The 25,676-nt window shown below is 39.9% G+C and overlaps 1 protein-coding gene across 20 annotated transcripts in view; it reads left to right on the top strand.

Moving 5' to 3' along the window:
* dtna (dystrobrevin alpha) overlaps window positions 1-25,676 on the top strand; it is a 267,864-nt gene that overhangs the window by 180,861 nt on the left and 61,327 nt on the right. For all 20 annotated transcript variants that reach the window (XM_062980387.1, XM_062980386.1, XM_062980389.1 and 17 more), the window contains 5 exons: window positions 1,609-1,822; window positions 14,439-14,524; window positions 18,779-18,933; window positions 20,911-21,016; window positions 25,072-25,238. In XM_062980387.1, the coding sequence (XP_062836457.1) occupies window positions 1,609-1,822; window positions 14,439-14,524; window positions 18,779-18,933; window positions 20,911-21,016; window positions 25,072-25,238 (728 nt within the window). The remainder of the gene's footprint in view (window positions 1-1,608; window positions 1,823-14,438; window positions 14,525-18,778; window positions 18,934-20,910; window positions 21,017-25,071; window positions 25,239-25,676) is intronic.

Below are 25,676 nucleotides of genomic sequence, written 5' to 3'. Positions count from 1 at the left end.
AAATTAAAATGTACTATAGCACAAAACATCACTTCTTTATTTCACTTTCAAGCAAGCAGACACAGATACAATGTAGACCAATACTAGAACACGTGGTTGAGGGATGTTTAAAGCTACATACATACAAAAAAAATCAGTCCCAAGTTCAGTGCAATTTTCAACTAGTTTTCCTTCTTGCTGATTCACACTTTGCTGTATCATCCCGACCTCACTTGCACTTCATTCTATGAAATCATATCAGAAATAACTTGTTAGGATTTGAAAAGGTTTCCTAATCACAATCAAATAAAACTGCAATGTAGTTTAATGGCTAGCAATATTAAGGATGGTGCAATATCACAACTTTTTACTTTGATGTTTGGTCTCCAAATGTGAATGTTATAAGCATGGCTCTACACATTGTCATTGACACGTTAAAACCAATTGTGACATAGTAGTGAGTCTGGAAAAAGTAAGGCCTCAAATGACATCATAAGTACAGAATCCTCACAGTTAACAGCTTACGGTGGTCAGAAAAGAAATCTGGTGTGCCTTGTGGTACTACTACTTTCCTAGTAGTAAGTTCTCAGGATGGAAGTTTCCTTGACAGGGTGATTCACACATCTCACACTATATCAGTTGTCAGACCAGCTTGACTGAGTGGTGCAATCTCTTTATTTCTACTGCGGAAAGGATGAGATTTCAGGGCATGTAAGCAAGTCTTCATTATTTTTGTTTTTGCTCCTGCAGTATGTGCCCTTTCAAAACATAATGAATGGTCTGGAGTTATTTGTAGAAAAGTATAAGGAGTGCCAGTGTGGCTAGTAATCTGACAGTTGGACTATGACCTTGGAGGCCAAAGTTCAAATCTCTCCTTGCCAATGCAAATTCCATAACCTTGGGCAAGGAAGATGAGGGCAACTCCCCTCTGAAGATAGGTTTGACTTAGGGTTGCTATAGGTCAGAAATTATTGAAGGCATACAATAATATCAAGAAAAGGAGACTGTGTTAGAATGTAAATTTATTTCTTTTTATATGCACATCTGTTCCTTTCTAGCCAAATACAAGGAAGTCTCGATTTTTCCACAAGGTCCAGGAAATGTAACCATAGCTCTTTAAGAGGAGCAGAGCCAACCTGTAGTAGGATAGTTTATAATTTCAATAATGTTTTGACATGCACAACATTTTATAACATTTTCTAATTATCTATCTATCCTTCTGTGTATACAGTAGAGTCTCACTTATCCAACATAAACAGGCAGAACATTGGATAAGTAAAAATATTGGATTATAAAGAGGGATTAAGGAAAAACCTATTAAATGTCAAATTACATTATGATTTTACAAATTAAGCACCAAAACATCATGTTTTACAACAAATCGACAGAAAAAGCAGTTAAATACATGATAGCATTATGTAGTAATTACTGTATTTACAAATTTAGCACCAAAACATTGCAATGCATTGAAAACACTGACTACAAAAACACTGACTACTAAAAGGCAAACTGCGTTGGATAATCCAGAGCATTGGTTGGATAAACAAGACTCTACTGTACTATACAAAACCGGGATCATTTTGTAACCATCATTATTTCTGATATTTTTATCATTGTTTTTATTCCTAGTGCACCTTGTGGATATCTGGAATGTGATAGAAGCATTGCGGGAAAATTCATTGAACAACCTGGACCCAAATATAGAACTGAATGTGGCTCGGCTTGAAGCAGTATTGTCAACAGTTTTCTATCAACTTAACAAACGCATGCCAACAACCCACCAGATCAATGTAGAACAATCCATCAGTTTACTCCTCAACTTCTTGCTGGCAGCTTTCGATCCGTAAGTTCACCTTTAACCAACACTATTGTTGTCGTTCTTACTGTTCCTTGGAAAAACATTACTGACACAGGTAAATTAGTGGATGGAAGAAGTTGATATCAATCAAGAGGCTTAACCATTCCCCTCACTACTGCTTTCCCACACTAGATTGCCTCTTCAAATGGAGTTTATTTCACACAAAAATAAATTTGGGGAAAATGGACTTTTGGAATTTTTGCTTAGAGGTGATTTAGACCAGGACAAGCAGAGAGTGTGGGAACCTTTACCCTCTGTGTTCTCCAATCCTAATCATTTAATTCAGTGGTTCCCAACCTGTGGGCCATGAGAACAAAAATCCAGTCTATGAACTTCCTTTCCATAGAGATGACCATTGCATTGGATAGACCACATCAGCTCTAGATTATTAAATATGGTTTTCTGTAGATGAGCAGATGGCGGCTACTGGATGGCATATGTTCTGTTTCAGAAACTAGAGCTGATGTGGTCTATCCAATGCAATTTTCTGAATCAGCACCCAATATAACCAAACTGAATCTAAAGTTGAGGAAAAACTAATTTGTTAACCCTTTTGGTACTGATGTTGGAGAATGGTCCCTGGTCAAAGTGGTCCCTGGTCAAAGTTGGCCCTGGTCAAAGTTGGCCCTGGTCAAGTGGGCCCTGGTCAAAAAAAGTTTGGGAACCATTGATTTAATCCCATCCTTACTGGAATACACACATACAAGTTTTATCACAAGGACTACAGGACCAATATTAGAGATGTAAGGGTACAGTATCATATTTGGCACAGTAGAAACCTTCGAAATCAAAATGGTTCTATTCTTTGGATGTTATTGGTAGTGAAAGCACCTATAGTAGTGTTTATTCTGTAGCAGTGGAATGAGGTTAGTGCAGGCATAGGCAAACTTGGGCACTTCAAGTGTTTTGAACTTCAACTCCTTTCGGTGCCTGATCAACTAGTACGGCTTGGTCACTATGGTAACCGCTGGGGTGGTAGGAAAGGGAACTGTTCCACATGACAAAGCAGCCAAGGCACAATGTGCCTGCATTCAAGCGTTGCCCTCTCCAAGGTGAAATTGTCAGTAGACTGTGGCCTTCAGGATTTTTGAAAAGACTGCACAACAAGGAGATATGTACGTGTGTGTATATATATATATATATCATCCTTATCATAAGTAGGCAGGAAACTAGTTGTGAATGCTTGACACATTCCACTGCAAGTAAGTCATTCTGCCTCTAACGAAAACCATTGCTGTAAATATGACAGCATTTGCACATTTATTTTGATTCCAGCAGTTAGAGTACCCGCATTTAAAGGTGAACATGGAGTGGGTGTCCCTGAAAAAGAAAGGAAGAAGTGTTGCATTTGAAAATGGTAGGGCTAAATAGATGAACACAGCACAGATCTTTTGTTAAAAGTATTCAGCTATTATTGCTAGATAGGTAACTGGACAAAATTATGGCTCTCAAAACATGTTTCCAAAATCGTAAGGTTGTTCAAGGCTAGCAATTTGTTCATGTTATAAATCCCAGGTAAATCCATCTATTTTGTCACAGCTTAGCATATGTGGCTGGATTCTGAGAGGTGTAAACAGAAGTCCTGAACATGAGATTAGGAAAACATCTTTATCAATGCCCTTTAGTATTTTTACCTGAAGAAGCAAAATATTTACCAAAGCAATTTTTCAGTCCTGATAAATGAATTGGGATGACTATAGCAATTCTATCAGGATTTCTGGGGGTTTTTTTCCTTGGTTTTTTTGCTACTTAAAACGTAAAACATACAGTTACAGTACAGAGTTTTGCAAAGTCTCATTAACAGTACCCTACTATGCACTGCTCTGTGGAATGCACCTTATCAATTTCACAGCTTATTTTCCAATGAAAGTAAGTATAGGACTGAGGTTTAGATAATCTTTTGTTCCAGTAATAATTATACAGGCAGTCCCCAAAATATAAACATCCGACTTATAGTTAAGAACAGGGGTGAGACAACAGGAAGTGAGAGAAATCTACCTCTAGGAAAGGAAATTCACTCCTGAAAAAGATATCATGTGGGAAAGGTGTCTCCATGGAAGCTTTATCACCAATCCTTGTTTCCACAACAAGCCAACATTTTCAATATCTGATCATCACAGGGGCAGAAGTGAGGTGAAATCTTCTGAGCACGGTCACAGACAGCAAATCAAACATCACAGGGGAGACCTCACAACTTCAGAGGATGCCTACCATAGATATGGGCGAAAAGTCAAGAAAGAATGCTTCTGGAACATGGCCATACAGCCCGGAAAACTCACAACAATGCAGTGATTCCGGCCATGAAAGCCTTCAACAACACCACAGTGGTGTTAACCTTCCTTTTGCTATCCAAAGTTTTTTAATTTTTTTTTTTTTTGCTGGAGTTACACTTAAAAAATATAACTCTTCTGACTTACATTAAAAATTCACCTTAAGAACAAACCTACAGAACCTATCATGTTTGTTAGTTGGGGACTGCCTGTACTGCAGTTGATGTAGTTGCAGAGAATAAAAGGACCAGTTTAGTTTAATAATGGCAGTCAGTTTTATCAGTTTTGTCTGATAGGTGCATGTGAAACAATTACCCATTCAGGGGAGGAATATACATCTTCACTGATTACATTCTCAGACCCAGGAATGAAAACATTCAAAATATTTTTTCCTGATGGAAAAAATTAGGTGTTTTATTATTTTTTTGCTCACCATTTGTGAATTTTCTTTACATCCTAATTCATAGTAATGTATATGCTTCTCCTTAAATTAACTTTGCGGCACTACCATATAGGTAAATGTGACCTGAACTGCCGTGTTATTTTAAAATCAATTCATAGCAAGGGGAAGAAGCCTTGCTCAGATTCTGAATTGATATTGTATCCATCATTAACTTTGAAGGAATGCATGGCATTGTAATTAAGGTCTGCTCATGCTATCAATCAACCACTCCCAATTTGATTTGGAGACCATTCCAGTTATTTGAATATGGGCTCAGTTTAGTCCACATTGATCTAGATCCAATGTGGTCCAATCAACTTCTAGAAATGCACATTGTAAGTCCTCTCCCATTGATTTATATTCAATTCAGTCTTGACACTTCAGACTATTTTCATCCTGGCATTGTCTTGCTAATGTTGAGATACTTTCCTACAGATAGGATTCATGCTGTCCTCCTGATCCTGTTACACTGCAGCTCTCAGGCCCCATTTACAGTACCATATAAAATCTATATTATCTACTTTGAATTGGATTATATGGCAGTAGACTCATACAGTTCAAAGCAGATAATCTGGATTTTCTGATTTGATAATCTGGATTATATAGCAATGTAGATCCAGACTCTGCATTCCTCACTTTTATCTCTGGTGGCTAGAGCTGCTGGAACTTCAAGCCCCCCAAAAGCAGAATTCTCACCCATTATTTAGCTTCACTGGTTCAGTCTGTATTGCAGCATCCTTGTTTTTATTGTACACATGCTCTCCGCTTGTTTAAATAATCAAGATTGATCCAGTTAAATTCCCAGAATGTATTATTAGAATGAAAGTGTATAACCTCCACCTACTAAGGATCTCTCAGCAGCTTGCAATTAAGGTATAAAAAGCTTTTGGAGATGCCTGTGGAGTCTGTCTCAAAGAACAACGTAATTAGACAAAATACATGGGCATAAAAGCAAAAAGCCTTTTGCTTCATTATTATGGAAGTTATTATGGAACTTTTCTGCTGATATATGGAAGGGGGTGGGAGCATCAAGTAATCACTACTTGATTGACAGGGGAAAGGATCCCCATCAATCCCAGTGACGGTTTACTGGTAGGTAAAGCTTATCTGTCCGAACGTGTCTCCCGCTATGACCCACCTCGAAGCTTAAGATCGTCGGATGAGGCCCTGCTCGCGGTCCCGTCAGCCTCACAGGTGCGGCTGGCGGGGACGAGAGACAGGGCCTTTTCAGTAGTGGCTCCCCGCCTATGGAACGCCCTCCCCATTGAAGTCAGGCAGGCTCCCTCCCTCCTATCCTTCCGTAGGAAGGTAAAAACTTGGTTGTGGGGCCAGGCTTTCGAATAAGAATCAGCAGCATTAATTACTATTATGTATACTGGAACTCAATTGACAGACCCAGTCTTTTAAACTTGTACACGCCTATCTATATTTTATAAATGCATTTTATGAATGTTATATGTAAGTTAATTTTTTAACTGATTTATAGTGTATTGTACTGTTTTTATATGTCTGTTTTATTGTAAGCCGCCCTGAGTCCCCTGTTGGGTGAGAAGGGCGGGATATAAATATTGTAATAAATAAATAAATAAATAGGTAAGATAGTGGGGATTGGCCAGAATCTACTATATAGCACAATAGGTACATTATCATTACAGTAGTACTTTATACATGATGGTCATACAGGATTCCATTGAATGGTTATATACCACTTTCTTAAAAGCAATGGCATTATGGTTTTTAAAACCAGAACAAATAAAGCAGTTGAAACAATGTCTAACATTAATATGTTAGAATGTTACACACCAACAGTAAGATATAATCTGTAAAACAAAGATTAAAATAAAAGAAAGAATGTATCTTTAAATGAAAAGGTCTTAAATTGGCCTATAAATGTTACTTGTGAAGACTTGTAAGATTTCATTTTGAAAGACATTGCACAAACCAGGGGTTGCACCAAGAAACCTCTTTCTCTGTTGTCATATCATTATGAAGTGGGGAGAATAGTTCATAATATGACCTTAAGGAATGTGTTCTTTTATTAATCTAAGGCTTCTAAAATATCAGTTCCTTTTTCAGGTCCACCAGCAGGCTACACAAATATCTGGTTAAATTCATCTTGGTCCTTCATCTTATTCAGCAAACATTTACAATAAATGTTTCCTTTTTTGTTGTTGCTGTTCTTTTTATGTGGGGCTGCTGACAAAGCATTGCAGCTATTAAAGGCTTTTCAAGCATCCTATAGATCTCATATTATTTCCTGTTCCTTAGCTAAACTTTTTAAGAAGCACTATAACTAGTCATGTCATCTAAGCTCTCGAGTTTCTGGATATTTCTCCCTTGAGAATAGTTCTTATTTATTTATCAAAATGATCTGATGTCCCAAAGGAGCCAATATCTATTTAAGAGTAGCATAATCTGGTTTAAAGGGAAAGGGGTGATTTTCCTTTTCCTTTTTGGCCTCCCATGCAATGTCAAGACTTTTGGTTTTGAGGTGGACAGGAGAGAGGAACAGGGAAGCTAGTTCTGCTACACTGACATCACATTAGATTTATATCAAGCTGTTTAAAATGTATTATTACATGTGAGATGAGTGATTTATATATTTACAATCTGAAAATGCTTACACTACTGTAATTTGAAATTGTACTCAGTAATTTCTCCCTTGAATGTTATATTAAACAATATAATTTAATTTATAAAATATAAAACATCTGAAATGTACTTTATGAGACAATTGTGTGAACTTTTTGCAAGGCCATATAATTATTAGCCATCTTCCATGAGCTCTAGAGTTTCTGTATTTTTCTCTTTAAGAATAATTCTTATTGATTTATCAAAAGGACTGATACATGACACGTTATCTGTGGCATGACTCAGCCACAATTTATTTTATCTGGATTAAACAGGCTGTTCTGCTATTACCTCTGTAATCTGTTGGTCCCAGACTTCTTTTACACTTAGTATTGCTTGAATGAAACTTCTCAGAAAGAGAGGAAAACAATTTTAATTAGAATCATAGAATCATAGAATCATAGAATAGTAGAGTTGGAAGAGACCTCAAGGGCCATCTAGTCCAACCCCCCGCTAAGAAGCAGGAAATCGCATTCAAAGCACCCCCGACAGATGGCCATCCAGCCTCTGCTTAAAAGCCTCCAAGGAAGGAGCCTCCACCACGGCCCCGGGGAGAGAGTTCCACTGCCGAACAGCCCTCACTGTGAGGAAGTTCTTCCTGATGTTCAGGTGGAATCTCCTTTCCTGTAGTTTGAAGCCATTGTTCCGTGTCCTAGTCTGCAGGGCAGCAGAAAATAAGCTTGCTCCCTCCTCCCTATGACTTCCCCTCACATATTTGTACATGGCTATCATGTCTCCTCTCAGCCTTCTCTTCTGCAGGCTAAACATGCCCAGCTCTTTAAGCCTCTCCTCATAGGGCTTGTTCTCCAGACCCTTAATCATTTTAGTTGCCCTCCTCTGGACGCTTTCCAGCTTGTCAGCATCTCCCTTCATCTGCGGTGCCCAAAACTGGACACAGTATTCCAGGTGTGGTCTGACCAAGGCAGAATAGAGGGGGAGCATGACTTCCCTGGATCTAGACGTTATTCCCCTATTGATGCAGGCCAAAATCCCATTGGCTTTTTTAGCTGCCGCATCACATTGTAGGCTCATGTTTAACTTGTTGTCCACGAGGACTCCAAGATCTTTTTCGCACACACTGCTGTCAAGCCAGGCGTCCCCCATTCTGTATCTTTGATTTCCATTTTTTCTGCCGAAGTGAAGTATCTTGCATTTGTCCCTGTTGAACTTCATTTTGTTAGTTTCGGCCCATCTCTCTAGTCTGTCAAGATCGTTTTGAATTCTGCTCCTGTCTTCTGGAGTGTTAGCTATCCCTCCGAGTTTGGTGTCATCTGCAAACTTGATGATCGTGCCTTCTAACCCTTCGTCTAAGTCGTTAATAAAGATGTTGAACAGAACCGGGCCCAGGACGGAGCCCTGCGGCACTCCACTTGTCACTTCTTTCCATGATGAAGACGACGCATTGGTGAGCACCCTTTGGGTTCGTTCGCTTAGCCAATTACAGATCCACCTAACCGTAGTTTTGTCTAGCCCACATTTTACTAGTTTGTTTGCCAGAAGGTCGTGGGGGACTTTGTCGAAGGCCTTACTGAAATCTAGATATGCTACATCCACGGCATTCCCTGTATCGACCCAACTCGTAACTCTATCGAAAAAAGAGATCAGATTAGTCTGGCATGACTTGTTTTTGGTAAATCCGTGTTGACTATTAGCAATGACCGCATTTGTTTCTAAGTGTTCGCAGACTACTTCCTTAATGATCTTTTCCAGAATCTTGCCTGGTATTGATGTGAGGCTGACCGGACGGTAATTGTTTGGGTCGTTCTTTTTTCCCTTCTTGAAGATAGGGACCACATTCGCCCTCCTCCAATCTGCTGGGACTTCTCCTGTTCTCCAAGAACTCTCGAAGATGATTGCCAGTGGTTCTGAAATAACTTCCGCTAGTTCCTTCAATACTCTTGGATGTAGCTGATCTGGCCCTGGGGGCTTGAATTCGTTTAGAGTGGCCAGGTGTTCCTGGACAACTTGTTTCCCTATTTGGGGTTGGATTTCCCCCAATCCTTCGTCCATTCCATGTTGCTGAGGTTGAAGATGGCTTTCTTTTTGTGAGAAGACCGAGGCAAAGAAGGCATTAAGCAGTTCTGCCTTTTCCCTATCCCCTGTCACCATCACCCCATCTACTCCTTGCAGTGGCCCTATCGCCTCCTTTTTCTTCCTTTTTCTACCAACATAAGCAAAAAAACCTTTTTTGTTGTTTTTTATGTCCCTGGCAAGCCTGAGCTCATTTTGCGCTTTAGCCTTGCGAACCTTTTCCCTACAGGAGTTGGCTATACGTTTGAATTCTTCTTTGGTGATTTCTCCCCTTTTCCACTTCTTGTGCATGTCACTTTTGAGCTTTAGCTCAGTTAGAAGTTCTTTGGACATCCATTCTGGCTTCTTTGCACTTGTCTTATTTTTCTTCTTTGTTGGCACTGTTTGCATTTGCGCCTTGAGTATTTCACTTTTGAAAAACTCCCATCCATCCTTAACTCCCTTGTTTTTTAATATCGGCGTCCATGGAATGCCGCTCAGTAATTCCTTCATTTTTTGGAAGTCAGCTCTCTTAAAGTCCAGAATGCGTGTTTGACTTGTCTTAGTTTCAGCATTCCTTTGTATTGCAAACTGCAGGAGCACATGGTCACTTGCCCCTAAGGATCCAACCACTTCAACTGTATTGATCAGGTCTTCCACATTTGTTAAGATTAGATCAAGAGTTGCTGATCCCCTTGTTGCCTCTTCTACCTTCTGGACCATAAAATTATCTGCAAGGCAAGTGAGGAATTTGTTGGACTTTGTACTCTTGGCTGAGTTTGTTTTCCAGCAGATATCGGGATAATTGAAATCGCCCATGACTACTATATCTCTTCTTTGTGCCTGTTTGGTCAGCTGTTGACAGAAGGCTTCATCAAGTCCTTCATCCTGACTCGGAGGTCTGTAGTGGACACCCACGACAAGATCTTTTTGAGTCCCGGTTCCCTTGATTCTTATCCAGATGCTTTCAAGCTGGTTTCCCGGATTACAGTCTTGCATTTCTTCTGCAACGTAACTGTTTTTGACATATAAAGCTACTCCCCCTCCTCTCCCCTTTGTTCTATTTATGTGGAAGAGGTTATAGCCCTCAATGGTTAAATTCCAGTGATGGGAGTCATCCCACCAGGTTTCAGTGATGCCTATGACATCGTATGTGTGGTGCTGTGCTAGGAGTTGGAGTTCGTCTTGCTTATTTCCCATGCTCTGAGCATTAGTGTAAAGACATGTAAGCCCCTGTGACCTCCCCTCGAACTGTTTATTTGGGATTATTGTGCTCTCTGTACTTGGTCCTTGCTGTGTTTGTGCAGCCCTCCGTTTAGCCTTACGGCGGTTCCCTGTGGTCGTGGGTAATATAGTGTTCGCCAGGCTGTTGTTCCCCTCCCCCAGTGGATTTAGTTTAAAGTGCGCCTGATGAGGTTTGTGAGTCTGTGTGCAAAAAGATGTTTTCCTACTTGTGTGAGATGCACCCCATCGCTTGCCAGTAGTCCATCCTCTTGGAAGAGTAGACCATGGTCAAGGAAGCCAAAATGCTCCTCTTGACACCATTTTCTGAGCCAGTTATTGACCTGTACTATTTTTCCGGCCCTTGTAGAGCCATGTCCTACAACGGGGAGGAGGGATGAAAAGATCACATGTACATTATACAGTTTTAGCTTTGTTCCCAGAGCTCGAAAATCATTTGTGATCTTTTGAAAAGTATGCCTAGCGGTGTCATTGGTACCTACATGAATCAACATAAGGTGGGGAGGGTGATGGGGCTTTAGAAGCCTGCTGAGCCTCTGAGTGATATGGTGTATTTTTGCCCCCGGGAGGCAGCATGTTTCTCGAGCCATCCCATCCGGTCTGGAAATGATGGCTTCCGTTCCTCTAAGGAGGGAGTCACCTACTACCAAGACCTGTTTCCTTTGAGGATTGACAGGGTCCCTTTTGTGCAAGACAGTGTGTATGTCCCCTGAAGAGTGTTCCTGTTGAAGTGAATCATGTAGGTGTAAAGTGTTGTCCTCCTCCTCAACATCCCCAGTGCATTCATCAATGACAATCCATTGAGATACATCCGAGAGCCCACTACTCTCCCAAGGATGTTCCTGTTGCTCCTGGTCTATGATTGGGGATGGAGCATTTGCATGATTACATAAGTGTGACTGTGGTGATGCACTGTCCCCGTCAGGGCTATCCCCTGCGCATTGATCCAGGATGGTCCACTGAGTGGTATCTAAGAAACTGTGGTCCTCCACAAGATGTGTTTCCTGATTGTATGTTAATGATGTAAGAATTTCAAATCTGTTGTGTAAATGCAGCTGAGCAGAGGAGTTCTGTGGAGGCTGCCTGGTCCTGCGTCTCCTTCTATGGGTGACCTCCTTCCAAGCCTGAGGGTTGTCTACCTTTGAGTTGATCTCCCCATAAGGTTCCTGATCATGGTCTTGGTGGTGTTGGTGTGATGCAGGCTGCTGATCTACAGCAGCGTGTTGTGCAGTGTCCAAGAAGAGCTCGAGTGCCTGAATGTCCTTAAGGGTCTTAATACGGTGCTCGAGCTGTTGGATCCTCTGCTCCATCAGAGTCATCTGTTTGCATTTGGAGCAGATGTAGTTGTCTAGTTTTTGTGTGAAAAAGCGGAACATGCCACAGCTGGTGCATGTGATGGGAATGTTTTGCTTTTGTTGCATCTCTTGGTGAGCGTGGTGGCCAAGTGGGATCTTTGTACAGTTAAGTAATATGCACGCACTTTATGTGCAGACTGCAACAAACCACGTCTTTGTGTATTTGTTTATGTTGCTTTGTTTCCTGTATGTACTGCAAAGGATAGTTAGTAAAGGTACCTTTTAACTCAATTAACAGGGGACAATGCCTGCTGTCAATCAACTTAAGTACCTGGCTCTCTTTCAACACAACAGTCACACAACAGTTAGACTTTGACCACAGGAGCCAAGCCCAAACTCAGTTTAAAATCTTAGCCAAATCTTAGCCAAATCCTACCTGAAGCCAGGGAGCAAAAATGTCCTCCTGCTTCCTCTGCTTCTGCGAGAACCAACTGCCCTTCTGGGATCAGGCTCTGGCAGAAACTCACACTGGCAAATAAAGCTTTCCCAGAAACTCAATTAACAGGGGACAATGCCTGCTGTCAATCAACTTAAGTACCTGGCTCTCTTTCAACACAACAGTCACACAACAGTTAGACTTTGACCACAGGAGCCAAGCCCAAACTCAGTTTAAAATCTTAGCCAAATCTTAGCCAAATCCTACCTGAAGCCAGGGAGCAAAAATGTCCTCCTGCTTCCTCTGCTTCTGCGAGAACCAACTGCCCTTCTGGGATCAGGCTCTGGCAGAAACTCACACTGGCAAATAAAGCTTTCCCAGAAACTCAATTAACAGGGGACAATGCCTGCTGTCAATCAACTTAAGTACCTGGCTCTCTTTCAACACAACAGTCACACAACAGTTAGACTTTGACCACAGGAGCCAAGCCCAAACTCAGTTTAAAATCTTAGCCAAATCTTAGCCAAATCCTACCTGAAGCCAGGGAGCAAAAATGTCCTCCTGCTTCCTCTGCTTCTGCGAGAACCAACTGCCCTTCTGGGATCAGGCTCTGGCAGAAACTCACACTGGCAAATAAAGCTTTCCCAGAAACTCAATTAACAGGGGACAATGCCTGCTGTCAATCAACTTAAGTACCTGGCTCTCTTTCAACACAACAGTCACACAACAGTTAGACTTTGACCACAGGAGCCAAGCCCAAACTCAGTTTAAAATCTTAGCCAAATCTTAGCCAAATCCTACCTGAAGCCAGGGAGCAAAAATGTCCTCCTGCTTCCTCTGCTTCTGCGAGAACCAACTGCCCTTCTGGGATCAGGCTCTGGCAGAAACTCACACTGGCAAATAAAGCTTTCCCAGAAACTCAATTAACAGGGGACAATGCCTGCTGTCAATCAACTTAAGTACCTGGCTCTCTTTCAACACAACAGTCACACAACAGTTAGACTTTGACCACAGGAGCCAAGCCCAAACTCAGTTTAAAATCTTAGCCAAATCTTAGCCAAATCCTACCTGAAGCCAGGGAGCAAAAATGTCCTCCTGCTTCCTCTGCTTCTGCGAGAACCAATTATTTCACCTTTTTGCTGCAGCCCGCTTTTCCACCTCCTGTATTGTTCCAGATGGTTCTCACAGTCACTGGGAACAACTTTCCAGGTGACACAAAGAACAGTAGATGGAAGGCATTTTTTAATCCACTTTTTCTTTCATTCCACCAGAGAGTTTCTTCCACCAGGTTGGAAACTTTCAGCACTTGATTCTTGATGGAAAATTCAACTCATTCATTAGATACTGACTACTGTGGATGTTTTAGGGTAGTGGTTCCCAAACTGTGGTTTCTGGACCACCAGTGGTCCCCAAAAACTAAAACATGGTCCATGGCCTCACCTTTACTACATTGTTGTAACAAGAGCAACTGTTCTCTCAAAACCCTCCTATAATGCCAAGGCAACAAGGATGTCGGGAGGGGTGAGACTGACTACCCATGAAACCCAACAGGCCTCCTGACTGCTGCTTCTCCCTCCCTCCCTCCCTCCCTCCCTCCCCCTGAGCAGAGCCATTCCATGTGGCTCCTGGAAGCAGAACGCCTTGGTATCTTCATTTTTAGGCCTGTTCCTAGGATGATTTGGGGTGCTGATTCAGAAAATTGCATTGAATAGACCACATCAGGTCTTGTTGTTGTTTATTCATTCAGTCGCTTCCAACTCTTCGTGACCCATGAACCAACCCATGCCAGAGCTCCCTGTCAGCCATTGCAACTCCCAGCTCCTTCAAGGTCAAGCCAGTCACTTCAAGAATACTATCCATCCATCTGCTCTAGATTATTAAATACGGTTTTCTGTGGGTGAGCAGATGGCGACTACCGGATGGCATATGTTGTTTCAGAAACTAAAGCTGATGTGGTCTATCCAATGCAATTTTCTGAATCAGCACCCCAAATAACCAAACCAGATCTAAAGTTGACCAAAAACTGATTTGTAACCCTTTTTGTATTAATGTTGGAGAGTGCTCCCTGGTCAAAGTGGTCCCTGGTCAAAAAAAGGTTGGTAACCCCTGTTTTAGGGTGTCTACTTTGGCTTCAGTAACTAGGTTTATATATGTGTGCATACTTCACAGCTGTAAAGCATTCATTTCTAAACAAAAGAATGTTTACAATATATAATTCAACAAGAAAGCCAAAATGTAGTCTCTTACTAATGATTTATTTTTTCTTATTCTTTAGAGAAGGACATGGAAAAATTTCTGTGTTTGCTGTCAAAATGGCCTTGGCAACACTTTGCGGGGGAAAGATCATGGATAAATTAAGATGTAAGTGCTTTTTCAAACATGTGTTTTATTAATGGTTTCTTTCAGTTAGGTAGAAAACCTGCTTTTGATTTTGACAATAGGCTTATGAATCAAAACCAGCAGGCACACTCTTGAGAGGAGATGCAAAAGTATATGTCTAAAAAAAAAAAACTAGAGTTCTGTTATAAGGGGAGGAGATGCTCTTATAGACTATCAAACGCACTGAGTACCGTGCATAAAGCATTTACTTCCTTCTTTTCTCTTTTGATTTTTATGATATGAAAATGCAATAAACCTTGAATCATGAGGTGTCTCTGTAGGATTCTGTAGGATTTATTCTGTAGGATTAAACATCCAAAGAGATGCTACATTGGCAGCATAAAGCAGATAAAACACACATATCCCCTTACGCATGTTATTTGATACCACTGCATAAGTAAGTTGAGCCAAGTTTACTTTAAAAAAATTATGGTCATTTAATTATTTTTTTTTACTAAAAATCTATTTTTAAAAATTCATTTCTTTTCCATAGCATGTGCAAGGATTATTATTATTATTATTATTATTATTACAGAATTGCTCTTTCAAATCTGAAGCAATTAGCAAAGCATTTGGGGAACATGCAGGTTCTTTTAGATAGCTTAGTCAATTACCACATCTTTCATTGGGGTGATGGCCTAGTTAAAATCAATATTGGCTTGTATAAATATATCCACAGGCACAATCAAATAGCACAAAAGGCAGTCAAGCATGACTTTACTATAAGCTGTGAAGTTATATATATATATATATATATATATGGATAAAAAAATTCAGCCTAGGACAAAACAACAAAACTACGCATCCCAGAAACATTAAACTTGGTAACACAACCCCTCATCCATGCCTCTACGTTCATACAACAAAAAAATAAAAATAAAAATAAAGTCCTAATTAGAAGGAGAGGAATAATTGTTTTTTACCCAATAGCTGCCACTTAGAAGGCTAAACTCTGCCCACTTGGTCTCCTAGCAACCTACTCAGCCCAGGGGACAGGCACAGTTAGGCCTCAGGCCTTTTCCACACACTGCCTATAAGATACAGATTATCTGATTTTAACTGGATTATATGGCAGTGTAGACTCAAGGCCCTTCCACACAGCTATATTACCCATTTATAATCTTATATTATCTGCTTTGAACTGGATTATCTTGAGTCCACACTGCCAGATAATTCACTTCAATGTGCATTTTATACAGCTGTGTAGAAGGGGCCTCATATAATCCAGTTCTAAGCAGATAATATAAGATTATAAATATACAGTAGAGTCTCACTTATCCAACATAAACAGGCCGGCAGAACGTTGGATAAGTGAATGTGTTGGATAATAAGAAGGGATTCAGGAAAAACCGATTAAACATCAAATTAGGTAAAGATTATACAAATTAAGCACCAAAACATCATGTTATACAACAAATTTGACAGAAAAAGTAGTTCAATGCTCAGTAATGCTATGTTGTAATTACTGTATTTACAAATTTAGCACCAAAATATCACAATGAATTTAAAACATTGACTACAAAAAAGCAGACTGCGTTGGATAATCCAGAACACTGGATAAGCGAATGTTGGATAAGTGAGATTCTACTGTAATATGAAATAATTACTGTGGTAATCCAGTCCAACCCAATTCTGCCATGGAGGACACAATCCAAGCACGCCCAACAGATGGCCACCCAGGCTCTCAATAATAATAATAATAATAATAATAAGAAGAAGAAGAAGAAGAAGAAGAAGAAGAAGAAGAAGAAGAAGAAGAAGAAGAAGAAGAAGATCATACAATCCTAAGGTTACGAAAGACCCCTAAGGATCATCCAGTTCAACTTCCTTCTACCATGCAGGACGACACAAACCAAGCACTCCTGACAGATGGCAATCCAAGATCTGCACAGTAATAATACAAATCAAATCATACAATCAGACAGTTAGAAGAGACCCCTAAAGGCCATCCAGTCCAACCCAACTCTGCCATTGGATGATACAATCCAAGCACTCCCAACAGATGGCCAGCCAGCCTCTTAATAATAATAATAATAATAATAATAATAATATCATACAATCCTAAGGTTAGCAGATACCCCTAAGGATCATCCAGTTCAACTTCCTTATATCATGCAGGAGGACACAATCCAACCACTCCTGACAGATGGCCATCCAATATCTGCACAATAATAATACACATCGAATCATAGCATCAGACAGTTAGGAGACACCCCTAAAGGCCATCCAGTCCAACCCAATTCTGCCATGCAGGAAACAATCCAAGCACTCCCAACAGATGGCCACCTAGCCTCTCAATACTACTACTACTACTACTAATAATAATAATAATAATAATAATAATAATAATAATAATAATAAAAACAACAACAACATCATACAATCCTAAGGTTTGGAGTGACCCCTAAAGATCATCAAGATCAACTTCCTTCTACCATGCAGGAGGACACAATCCAAGCACTCCTGACAGATGGCCATCCAGCCTCTACATAATGAAGAAGAAGAAGAAGAAGAAGAAGAAGAAGATAATAATAATAATAATAATAATAATAATAATAATAATAATAATAGAAGCATAGAATCCAAGAGTTTGGAGAGACCCCTAAGGGCCATCCAGCCCAACTCTTTCTACTATGCAGCAGGACACAATCCAAGCATTCACAACACATAGACAATGTATAAATACTATACAATACTACACAGGGACATAGACCCCCTCTACCCTCACCACTTTCACAGTACACAAACAACCAAATGCATTCTAAACATAAAGACAACCATACAACAGACATTCAATACCACCACTACCTCAACAAGTTCTCACCAACACCACCAGACAAAGCCACAGCAACGTGTGGCCGGGCACAGCTAGTCCTATATAAAGCATTAACATACATAGCACAGTCTTCTTGTAACAGTAATATTATACTTAATTCCCAGATCTATAGTTGAGGTAAAAAAAATTGTCCAGAGCAAAGGCATCACATTTTTAACCGTATGTCTGTTTTATTGGGCAAAATTTCTATCCACTGATTTGCATCTTTCTTTCTCTGGTTATAAATAATTAAATCAGAAAGCTAGAAATGATTGGATTTTTAATATACTTGCAGAATGTTTGTGTTTTCTTTTATTTGCATTTTTAAAAATTTTGTGATGAGTTGGACTGAAATGAAAGAGATGTTAAATATTAAATCTTGGAGTAGGCTCCAAGTATAGATAGTCAGAGCTTGCCTTAATAGAACTAATAGCGTATATACCTGACGTTGCCTGGGTGGTCTTGGGACTGCTCCCCACCTACTTTCTCCCTTCTCCAGCACTGAGAAGGCCTACCTGAGAAGGGTGGGCTCTCTTTGTAGCTCTTTCCCTCCTCTCCCATTTCTCTCTGTCTCATACACATGCAACGTTCTTTCCCAGTTTCATCTGAGAGGGCCACTTCATCTAGCACAGTGGTTCTCAACCTTTGGGTCCCCAGGTGTTTTGGCCTACAACTCCCAGGAATCCCATCCAGTTACCAGCTGTTAGGGCTCCTGGGAGTTGAGGGCCAAAACATCTGGGGACCCACAGGTTAAGAACCAGATCCTGTGTAATCTTGGAAAATAGAGCCATTCCTGGTTAGTATTTTGGTGGGAGACTGCAAACAAAGGCTAAGTGCTATATACTATGTTTCAGAGGAGTGAATTACCCTGTTTCCCTGAAAATAAGACATCCCCAGAAAATAAGACCTAGTAGAGGTTTTGCTGAATTGCTAAATATAAGGCCTCCCCCAAAAGTAAGACCTAGTAAAGTTTTTGTTTGGAAGCATGCAGGATCGATAAATGTACATACCATAGATCGTTGTACATGGAAGTTAAGGTACCCTGTTTCCCCGAAAATAAGACATCCCCAAAAAATAAGACCTAGTAGAGGTTTTGCTGAATTGCTAAATATAAGGCCTCCCCCAAAAGTAAGACCTAGCAAAGGTTTTGTTTGGAAACATGCCCGGCGCCCACCAAACAAACACCAGAGCATGCAGGATTGGTAAATGTACATACCAGTTGTACATGGAAATAATGGTAGTAACAACAGGGGTTCACAAAGTGAGGTCCATGAGCCACCCAAGGGCCCTTACTATCCCTAATCCCTGCTACTATATTAAAATGAAACATCAGTAATCCTTCTTTTTCATTCAGCTTTTCGTCTATGGTAAATGTCTTAAAACGAAATGCATAAGATGTATTCCTTCCCTTTTCCCATTAGATATTTTCTCAATGATATCGGACACAAGTGGTGTAATGGTTTATGGAAGATATGACATGTTTCTACGAGAAGTTCTGAAGCTGCCCACTGCTGTCTTTGAAGGTCCTTCTTTTGGTTACACGGAGCAATCAGCAAAATCTTGTTTTTCCCAACAGGTAAATAAAATGACATTATCCCACACAACAATCCTGTGATTCCAACCATGAAAGCTTTTGACAACACAGAGTGCACTAACATTTTTATGCCAATTGCCAATACGTTGGAGCTAGACATACAATATACAAAGATAGTCAAGCTAAAGCTTCCTCGGAGTCAAACTAGAGCATATTTTATGGGTCAAACTAGACTGTAAGGTGATGCACTTGAATTGGAGCCAAGGGCCTGTTTCCCTCTTAGTCATATCCTCCTAACACACACACATACAGTTCACACTCACCCCCACAGCACCGCAACCTTCAGCAGACCCTCATACCAAAATTGTGAAATTCCATCACTTCAAACATATTCCAAATAAAACCACTTCATTCCTTGTTGCCCTTTTCTGAACTTCTCTGATGAAAATAGAGGTGTAGTTTTAATGTTCCTTATCTGAAATGTTTTTTGAGTTTCTTGAGATTCTGGAATGCCTATATTCACATGCATGCACATAATGAGATATCTTGGAAATCAGATCCAAGTCTCAACACAAAATTCATTGATGTTTCATATACACTTTTCATGATTTTGTGCATGAGGCATTTCTGTACACCGGACCATTAGAAATCAAAAACATCACTACCTCATTCACCCATGAAGAGAATTTTTTGATTTGGGAAGTCTGGATAAGGAATATACAACCTGTATTGGATGTGCTGGGAGGCTTCATTTGTGGGGCTGAGGTACTCTTATATGTCTGGCAGGCTTTCACATATTTGTAGTTGAAAATGCCCAAAAATCATGCCGTTTTTAAAATTGCATTATGTGGAGAATTTGAGGGACTGGCAGGGGATTTCAGGACCTCAAAAGTTGAGTCCAGAGTTTCAGGTACTCCATAGGTTGCTCGTTGCCCACTTTAGCTTTAATACATACCAGTATTCCCAAATATTAACTTTGTTTTCCCCACTGATGCACACTTTACACACCTTGGCAGTCAGAATTGCAAATTAAGTGTTTGTCTAACTCTCAGTGTCCAGTTAAAAGAACCCACATTAAATAAACGATACACGAATGAGGAAATTCAGGTTCTATGGCAAATATCTTCACTTGTGAAAACAGATGAAGCATGTAGTATAGTTTGATATTCAGACTTTTAGAAGTCCAAATCTCTGCCTTAAATTCCCTCTTCATTCTAAATTGTCTTTCCCCCTACACACACTATTTGATCACCTACCATTTAAGTCACATCCACACAAAGACTCTCCTTATACCCAGAAAATGAGATCTTTCCAATCACCTCCTAAAACAAGGAAACAGAAACGAAAATGCAAGGAAACATTTCCTCTTGATATCCTTTTTCCCAAATTAGGATGGAGGAATGAGCAATCCATAAATGCTGTGAAGAGAAATGAAGGTGCTTCGCCAAGGGGAATTCAATCCAGTGATGGGAGTGTCTGTTACTATGATACACAAAGAGAAAATTCCTGTTGTGTGATGTCATAATGGAAGTTTAGTTACTCAGTTTTTATTCTGGTGGACCAGGAGAATTTTTCTTCCTATATGAGTACTGAAACTGTTTTACACAAAATCAGGCCGATTTGTTCTTATAGTCAAGAGTGATCTCCTTCTGGATGGCAGTACCTTTCCTAAAGAGCTTTTTAGTAATTGTGCTGCAAGAACTCCCTTAATTTGAGATCCTCAGGCCTGAGCTTGGAGCAGTGTAAATGCAAATCATGTAATTTACCCCTGAGCTATGAATCTTCAGCATAGTTGGATTAATGGCACTGATTTGAAAAATAAGAACTGCTAGATATGGTTAACTAAAGTGATGTCTCTCTGTCTATAAGACCCGACAAGTATAATCCTTTCCCAAACAAAAGGCTTAAAATATGATTTTCCTGCTTTGTGTTTTCATCCACAAATATTTTCTTGCTACAGGGGACAGAGTTACCTTTTAGTCTTGTATTAATGATGAATTGTTTCTGCTTTGTAAACAGAAAAAAGTCACTCTGAATGCTTTCTTGGACACTCTTATGTCTGATCCTCCACCTCAGTGTCTGGTATGGCTACCACTTCTGCATCGCTTGGCAAATGTTGAGAATGGTATGTAATTGCAACATGATTAATGTGAGCCACAATGATTGTATCTTTCTCCATAAACATTATAGCCACCTGATCAGCGAAAAAGAGTCAAAAAAGCAGTGATGTCAATATCTATGGCATAAATGCTTGTTTTTCTTTCTTTGTTTTCAGTTGGCTTGATCAGTTATACTGTAACCATTCTTATTGTCAAACATTTATTCCTAATGTTTAAATGGACTCCCATTTTTTGGAATTTGAATCACATTCTAGAATCTGGAGCAGAGGAAAACAAGCTCATCTTCTATATGATGTCCCTTCAGATGTTAAAAATTGGCTGTCATTTCACCACTCAGGCTGGATTTAAACTGCCATATAATCCAGTTTTTAAATGCAGATTATCTGCTTTGAACTGTGTTATATGAGTCTACAGTGCCATATAATCTAGTTTAATGCAGTTAATCTGCATTCAGAAACTGAATTAAATGGCAGTATAGATGGGGCCTCCGTCTTCTTTTTTGCCAGCAAATCTATGCCAGTTTCTTAGACCCCCATCTACACGGTGATTGAACCCGATTATATGGCAGTGCAAACTCATATAATCCAGTTCAATGCAATTTGGTCTGCATTATATGAATCTGCACTGACCCATATAATCCAGTTCAAACTGCATTGGCAGAAAAAATGAAATGCAAAGATACAGAATGGGGGACACCTGGCTAGACAGCAGTACATGTGAAAAAGATCTTGGAGTCCTTGTAGACAACAAGTTAAACATGAGCCAGCAATGCGATGCGGCTGCTAAGAAAGCCAACAGGATTCTCGCCAGCATAAGTAGGGGTATAGCATCTAGATCCAGGGAAGTCATGCTCCCCCTCTATTCTGCCTTGGTCAGACCACACCTGGAATACTGCGTCCAATTCTGGGCACCACAGTTGAAGGGAGATGTTGACAAGCTGGAAAGCATCCAGAGGAGGGCGACTAAAATGATTAAGGGTCTGGAGAACAAGCCCTATGAGGAGCGGCTTAAAGAGCTTGGCATGTTTAGCCTGCAGAAGAGAAGGCTGAGAGGAGATATGATAGCCATGTACAAATATGTGAAGGGAAGTCATAGGGAGGAGGGAGCAAGCTTATTTTCTGCTGCCCTGCAGACTAGGACACGGAACAATGGCTTCAAACTACAGGAAAGGAGATTCCACCTGAACATTAGGAAGAACTTCCTCACAGTGAGGGCTGTTCGGCAGTGGAACTCTCTTCCCCGGACTGTGGTGGAGGCTCCTTCTTTGGAGGCTTTTAAACAGAGGCTGGATGGCCATCTGTCGGGGGTGCTTTGAATGCAATTTCCTGCTTCTTGGCAGGGGGTTGGACTGGATGGCCCATGAGGTCTCTTCCAACTCTACTATTCTATGATTCTATGATTCTATGTAGATAGACACCCTGAGAGGATTACTCTAGGGCAATAGAGTCTGGTGGAGACTCTCTGGAAGGTAACTGGTTTCTAAACCCTCTTTATACTCTGGCTTAAATGCCTGTGTAGAAGTGCCCTTTGTCTCTAAGCTTTCTTGGTTGTACTTCTCTGAGCATGTTCCGGTTTGTGAATATCATTCTGGTTACCCCTTACTTCACAGTTATTACTCAGAGAAACATATTCTTAGTGTTCTCCATGCTGTGGTTGTATTTCTCTCTAGAAATGTGAAGCATTTTTTCCAAAATTTCTCATTCTCAATGACTGAGCCTGTGTTAACACTTTACTAGAGCCTGTCAAGAAACTGCCAGCCTCCGTAACAATTTTTGTCATTAAAATGAGAATGGGTAAACTTTGCTTTTTACTGAATTTTCTCTAGTTTATGCAAAAACGTTTGCACAGGCTTAGCTGTTTTGGTTGGAAGCACACAGCAAGTGTGGAAGACACAAACAATTCATTTAATTCTTCAAAACTGTAAAACCCAGTGCAAGAAGACAGCAGCTTTGGAGGTTTAACTGTGTACTTTGGAGAATGTATGCAATTTGCTCAATTTACACACACAAAAATTCTTACACATTACAAAAATATGTTGCCCATCTCTCTAGTGAAGAGGGAAGAAAATTGGTACGAGTATCTTGCTTTCACATATAGATTTGTATCCCAGTTTCTTATATGTTCTTCTTTTCATTAGCCAAAGACTTTACCACAATATTCATGTTCATATTCATATGTGTAATCCTAGATGAATTGTGTGTATACCAATGATATAACTGCATACCCTGTTTCCCCTAAAATAAGACATCCCCAGAAAATAAGACCTAGTAGAGGTTTTGCTGAATTGCTAAATATAAGCATGTAGGATCAGTAAATGTACGTACCATAGAGTGTTGTACATGGAAATATTGGTAGTAACAAGAAATTCTTGATAGGATTCAGTTTGTCTGGTCATGTTGGTTTGTGATGACAACTACTGTACAGTATATAATAAATGTTCATTTTTTGTGAATTCTTCTTCATGGAAAAATAAGACATCCCCTGAAAATAAGACCTAGCACATCTTTGGGAGCAAAAATTAATATAAGACACTGTCTTATTTTTGGGGAAACATGGTATATCGATTATGCAGTTCACAAGAAATTTGACCCCCAACTATATCTAACAGCGGTTCCTGCACTTTATCCCTGTCCTTCCTCTTATAGGTTTAGCATTTTTATTTATTTATGTATTTATTTGCAATATTTCTATTCCGCCTTTCTCTACCCCGAGAGAGACTCAAGGCGGATTACAAACGACACCTGTTCAGTGCCTGTGCAGTGCCTCTTTATACTTCTAAAATATTATTGGCCCTTGCATTTTTGTCTACCAGCCTTGTTCTGAAATTCTATTGCACAATTCCCTTCCCCTGGAATTTCAGTACCCATTACTGCTCAGACTATTGCCTGTTGATGATGCTGTTTTTATGTTGTTGTCATGTAATGTTGTTGATTTTATTGAGATGTTTTAATCTATGTTTGGTTTTAATATTTGTTGGATCGGGCTTGTCCCCATGTAAGCCGCCCCGAGTCCCTTCAGGGAGATGGAGGCGAGATACAAAAATAAAGTAGTTATTACAGTACTCACTTATCCAACATAAATGGGCCGGCAAACATTGGATAAGCGAAAATGTTGGATAATAAGGAGGGATTAAGGAAAAGCCTATTAAATGTCAAATTACGTTATGATTTTACAAATTAAGCACCAAAACATCATGTTTTACAACAAATCGACAGAAAAAAACAGTTCAATATACGGTAATGTTATGTAGTAATTACTGTATTTATGAATTTAGTACCAAAACATCACAATGTATTGAAAACATTGACTACAAAAATATTGGCCACTAACAGATTGACTACAAATAAAGATAGAATTGCAACAAATGAACTTACAGTAACAACATTGTCAAAAATTAAATCTGTAAAAAGTTCAGTCCTTGCTGCCTAAAGAAACAGCTGTGGATCTGGGCAGGAGGCAGACTGCGTTGGATAATCCAGAACACTGGATGAGCGAATGTTGGATAAGTGAGACTCTACTGTATTATTATTATTATTATTATTATTATTATTATTATTATTATTATTATTATTATTATATACAAACAGGCCTATGCCATTGTTATATTTCTGATTAATTAAAAATAGGACCTTTTATTTAAACATACAGAGTGATCTCCATATATATAGGATTGCCAAGATCAGGCTACCAGTTACTCAATGTAACTCTATCCATTGTTGTCTCCTAAAGTATTTGTGCTCCCCCGCCTCAATACCGTCCTCCCCCCCCCCCCCAAATTGATAGAAGTAGATTTCCCCTGTGTTGGTCTTCCTGATACTAGAAAACATTTTTCTTAGATAGCAGCAGATGCTTGTTTGTTTGTTTGTTTGTTTGTTTGTTTGTTTGTTTGTTTGTTTGTTGGGAGGGGTGTGTGAATCTTGTGGCATTTAAATTTCAGCCCATACCAAAAGAGCATTTCATACTGAAAATCAACAGATACAAAGGGAAGCTCTTCTAATGGATTTGGATTTAATGCTGCATTGATTGTTTTGTTTTTCTGTTAAATTTATTTCCCTTGTAGTCTTCCACCCTGTTGAGTGTTCCTACTGCCATAGCGAGAGCATGATGGGATTTCGCTATCGATGCCAGCAGTGTCACAATTACCAGCTCTGTCAAGATTGCTTCTGGAGGGGACATGCCAGTGGTTCCCATAGCAACCAGCACCAAATGAAAGAATACACGTCATGGGTAAGGGAAGGTTCATGAATTGCTGCAGACTGTTTGAACTCCACCAGTCAGAGAGAGAGAGAAAAAATAACACCCCAAGGATGGGAGTTGGAAGTGACCGAATCGTTCCCCTTAAAGCCACAGCTAGAAAACTAATGTGGCTAGTTTAGCCATAAACTTCTATAATGGAGAAACCCCAGTCAATTCTGAGATGAGAAATGGGAAGAAACTGAACAATATGGCAATCCTCAGTGTGGATTTGAACTGTCCAACCTCTTAATACTGTGCTGGATGTCAGGACAGCTGCAGGCAGTTCTTGGAATATAAAACTATTTCCACAGTAAGTTGTTTGTTTTCATAGGATGTCGTCAAATGTTGGCTTTTTTTCTCCTATTCTGTGGTCAATATGATAATGTATAATCTAAAAAGAATTATGGCATCTACATAGCATCTGCACCT

Source organism: Anolis carolinensis, chromosome 4 (genome assembly GCF_035594765.1).
Source record: "Anolis carolinensis isolate JA03-04 chromosome 4, rAnoCar3.1.pri, whole genome shotgun sequence".
NCBI lineage: Eukaryota > Metazoa > Chordata > Lepidosauria > Squamata > Dactyloidae > Anolis > Anolis carolinensis.
The sequence above is the reverse complement of the archived record's forward strand: the minus strand, read 5'-3'. Positions and strand labels throughout refer to the sequence as shown.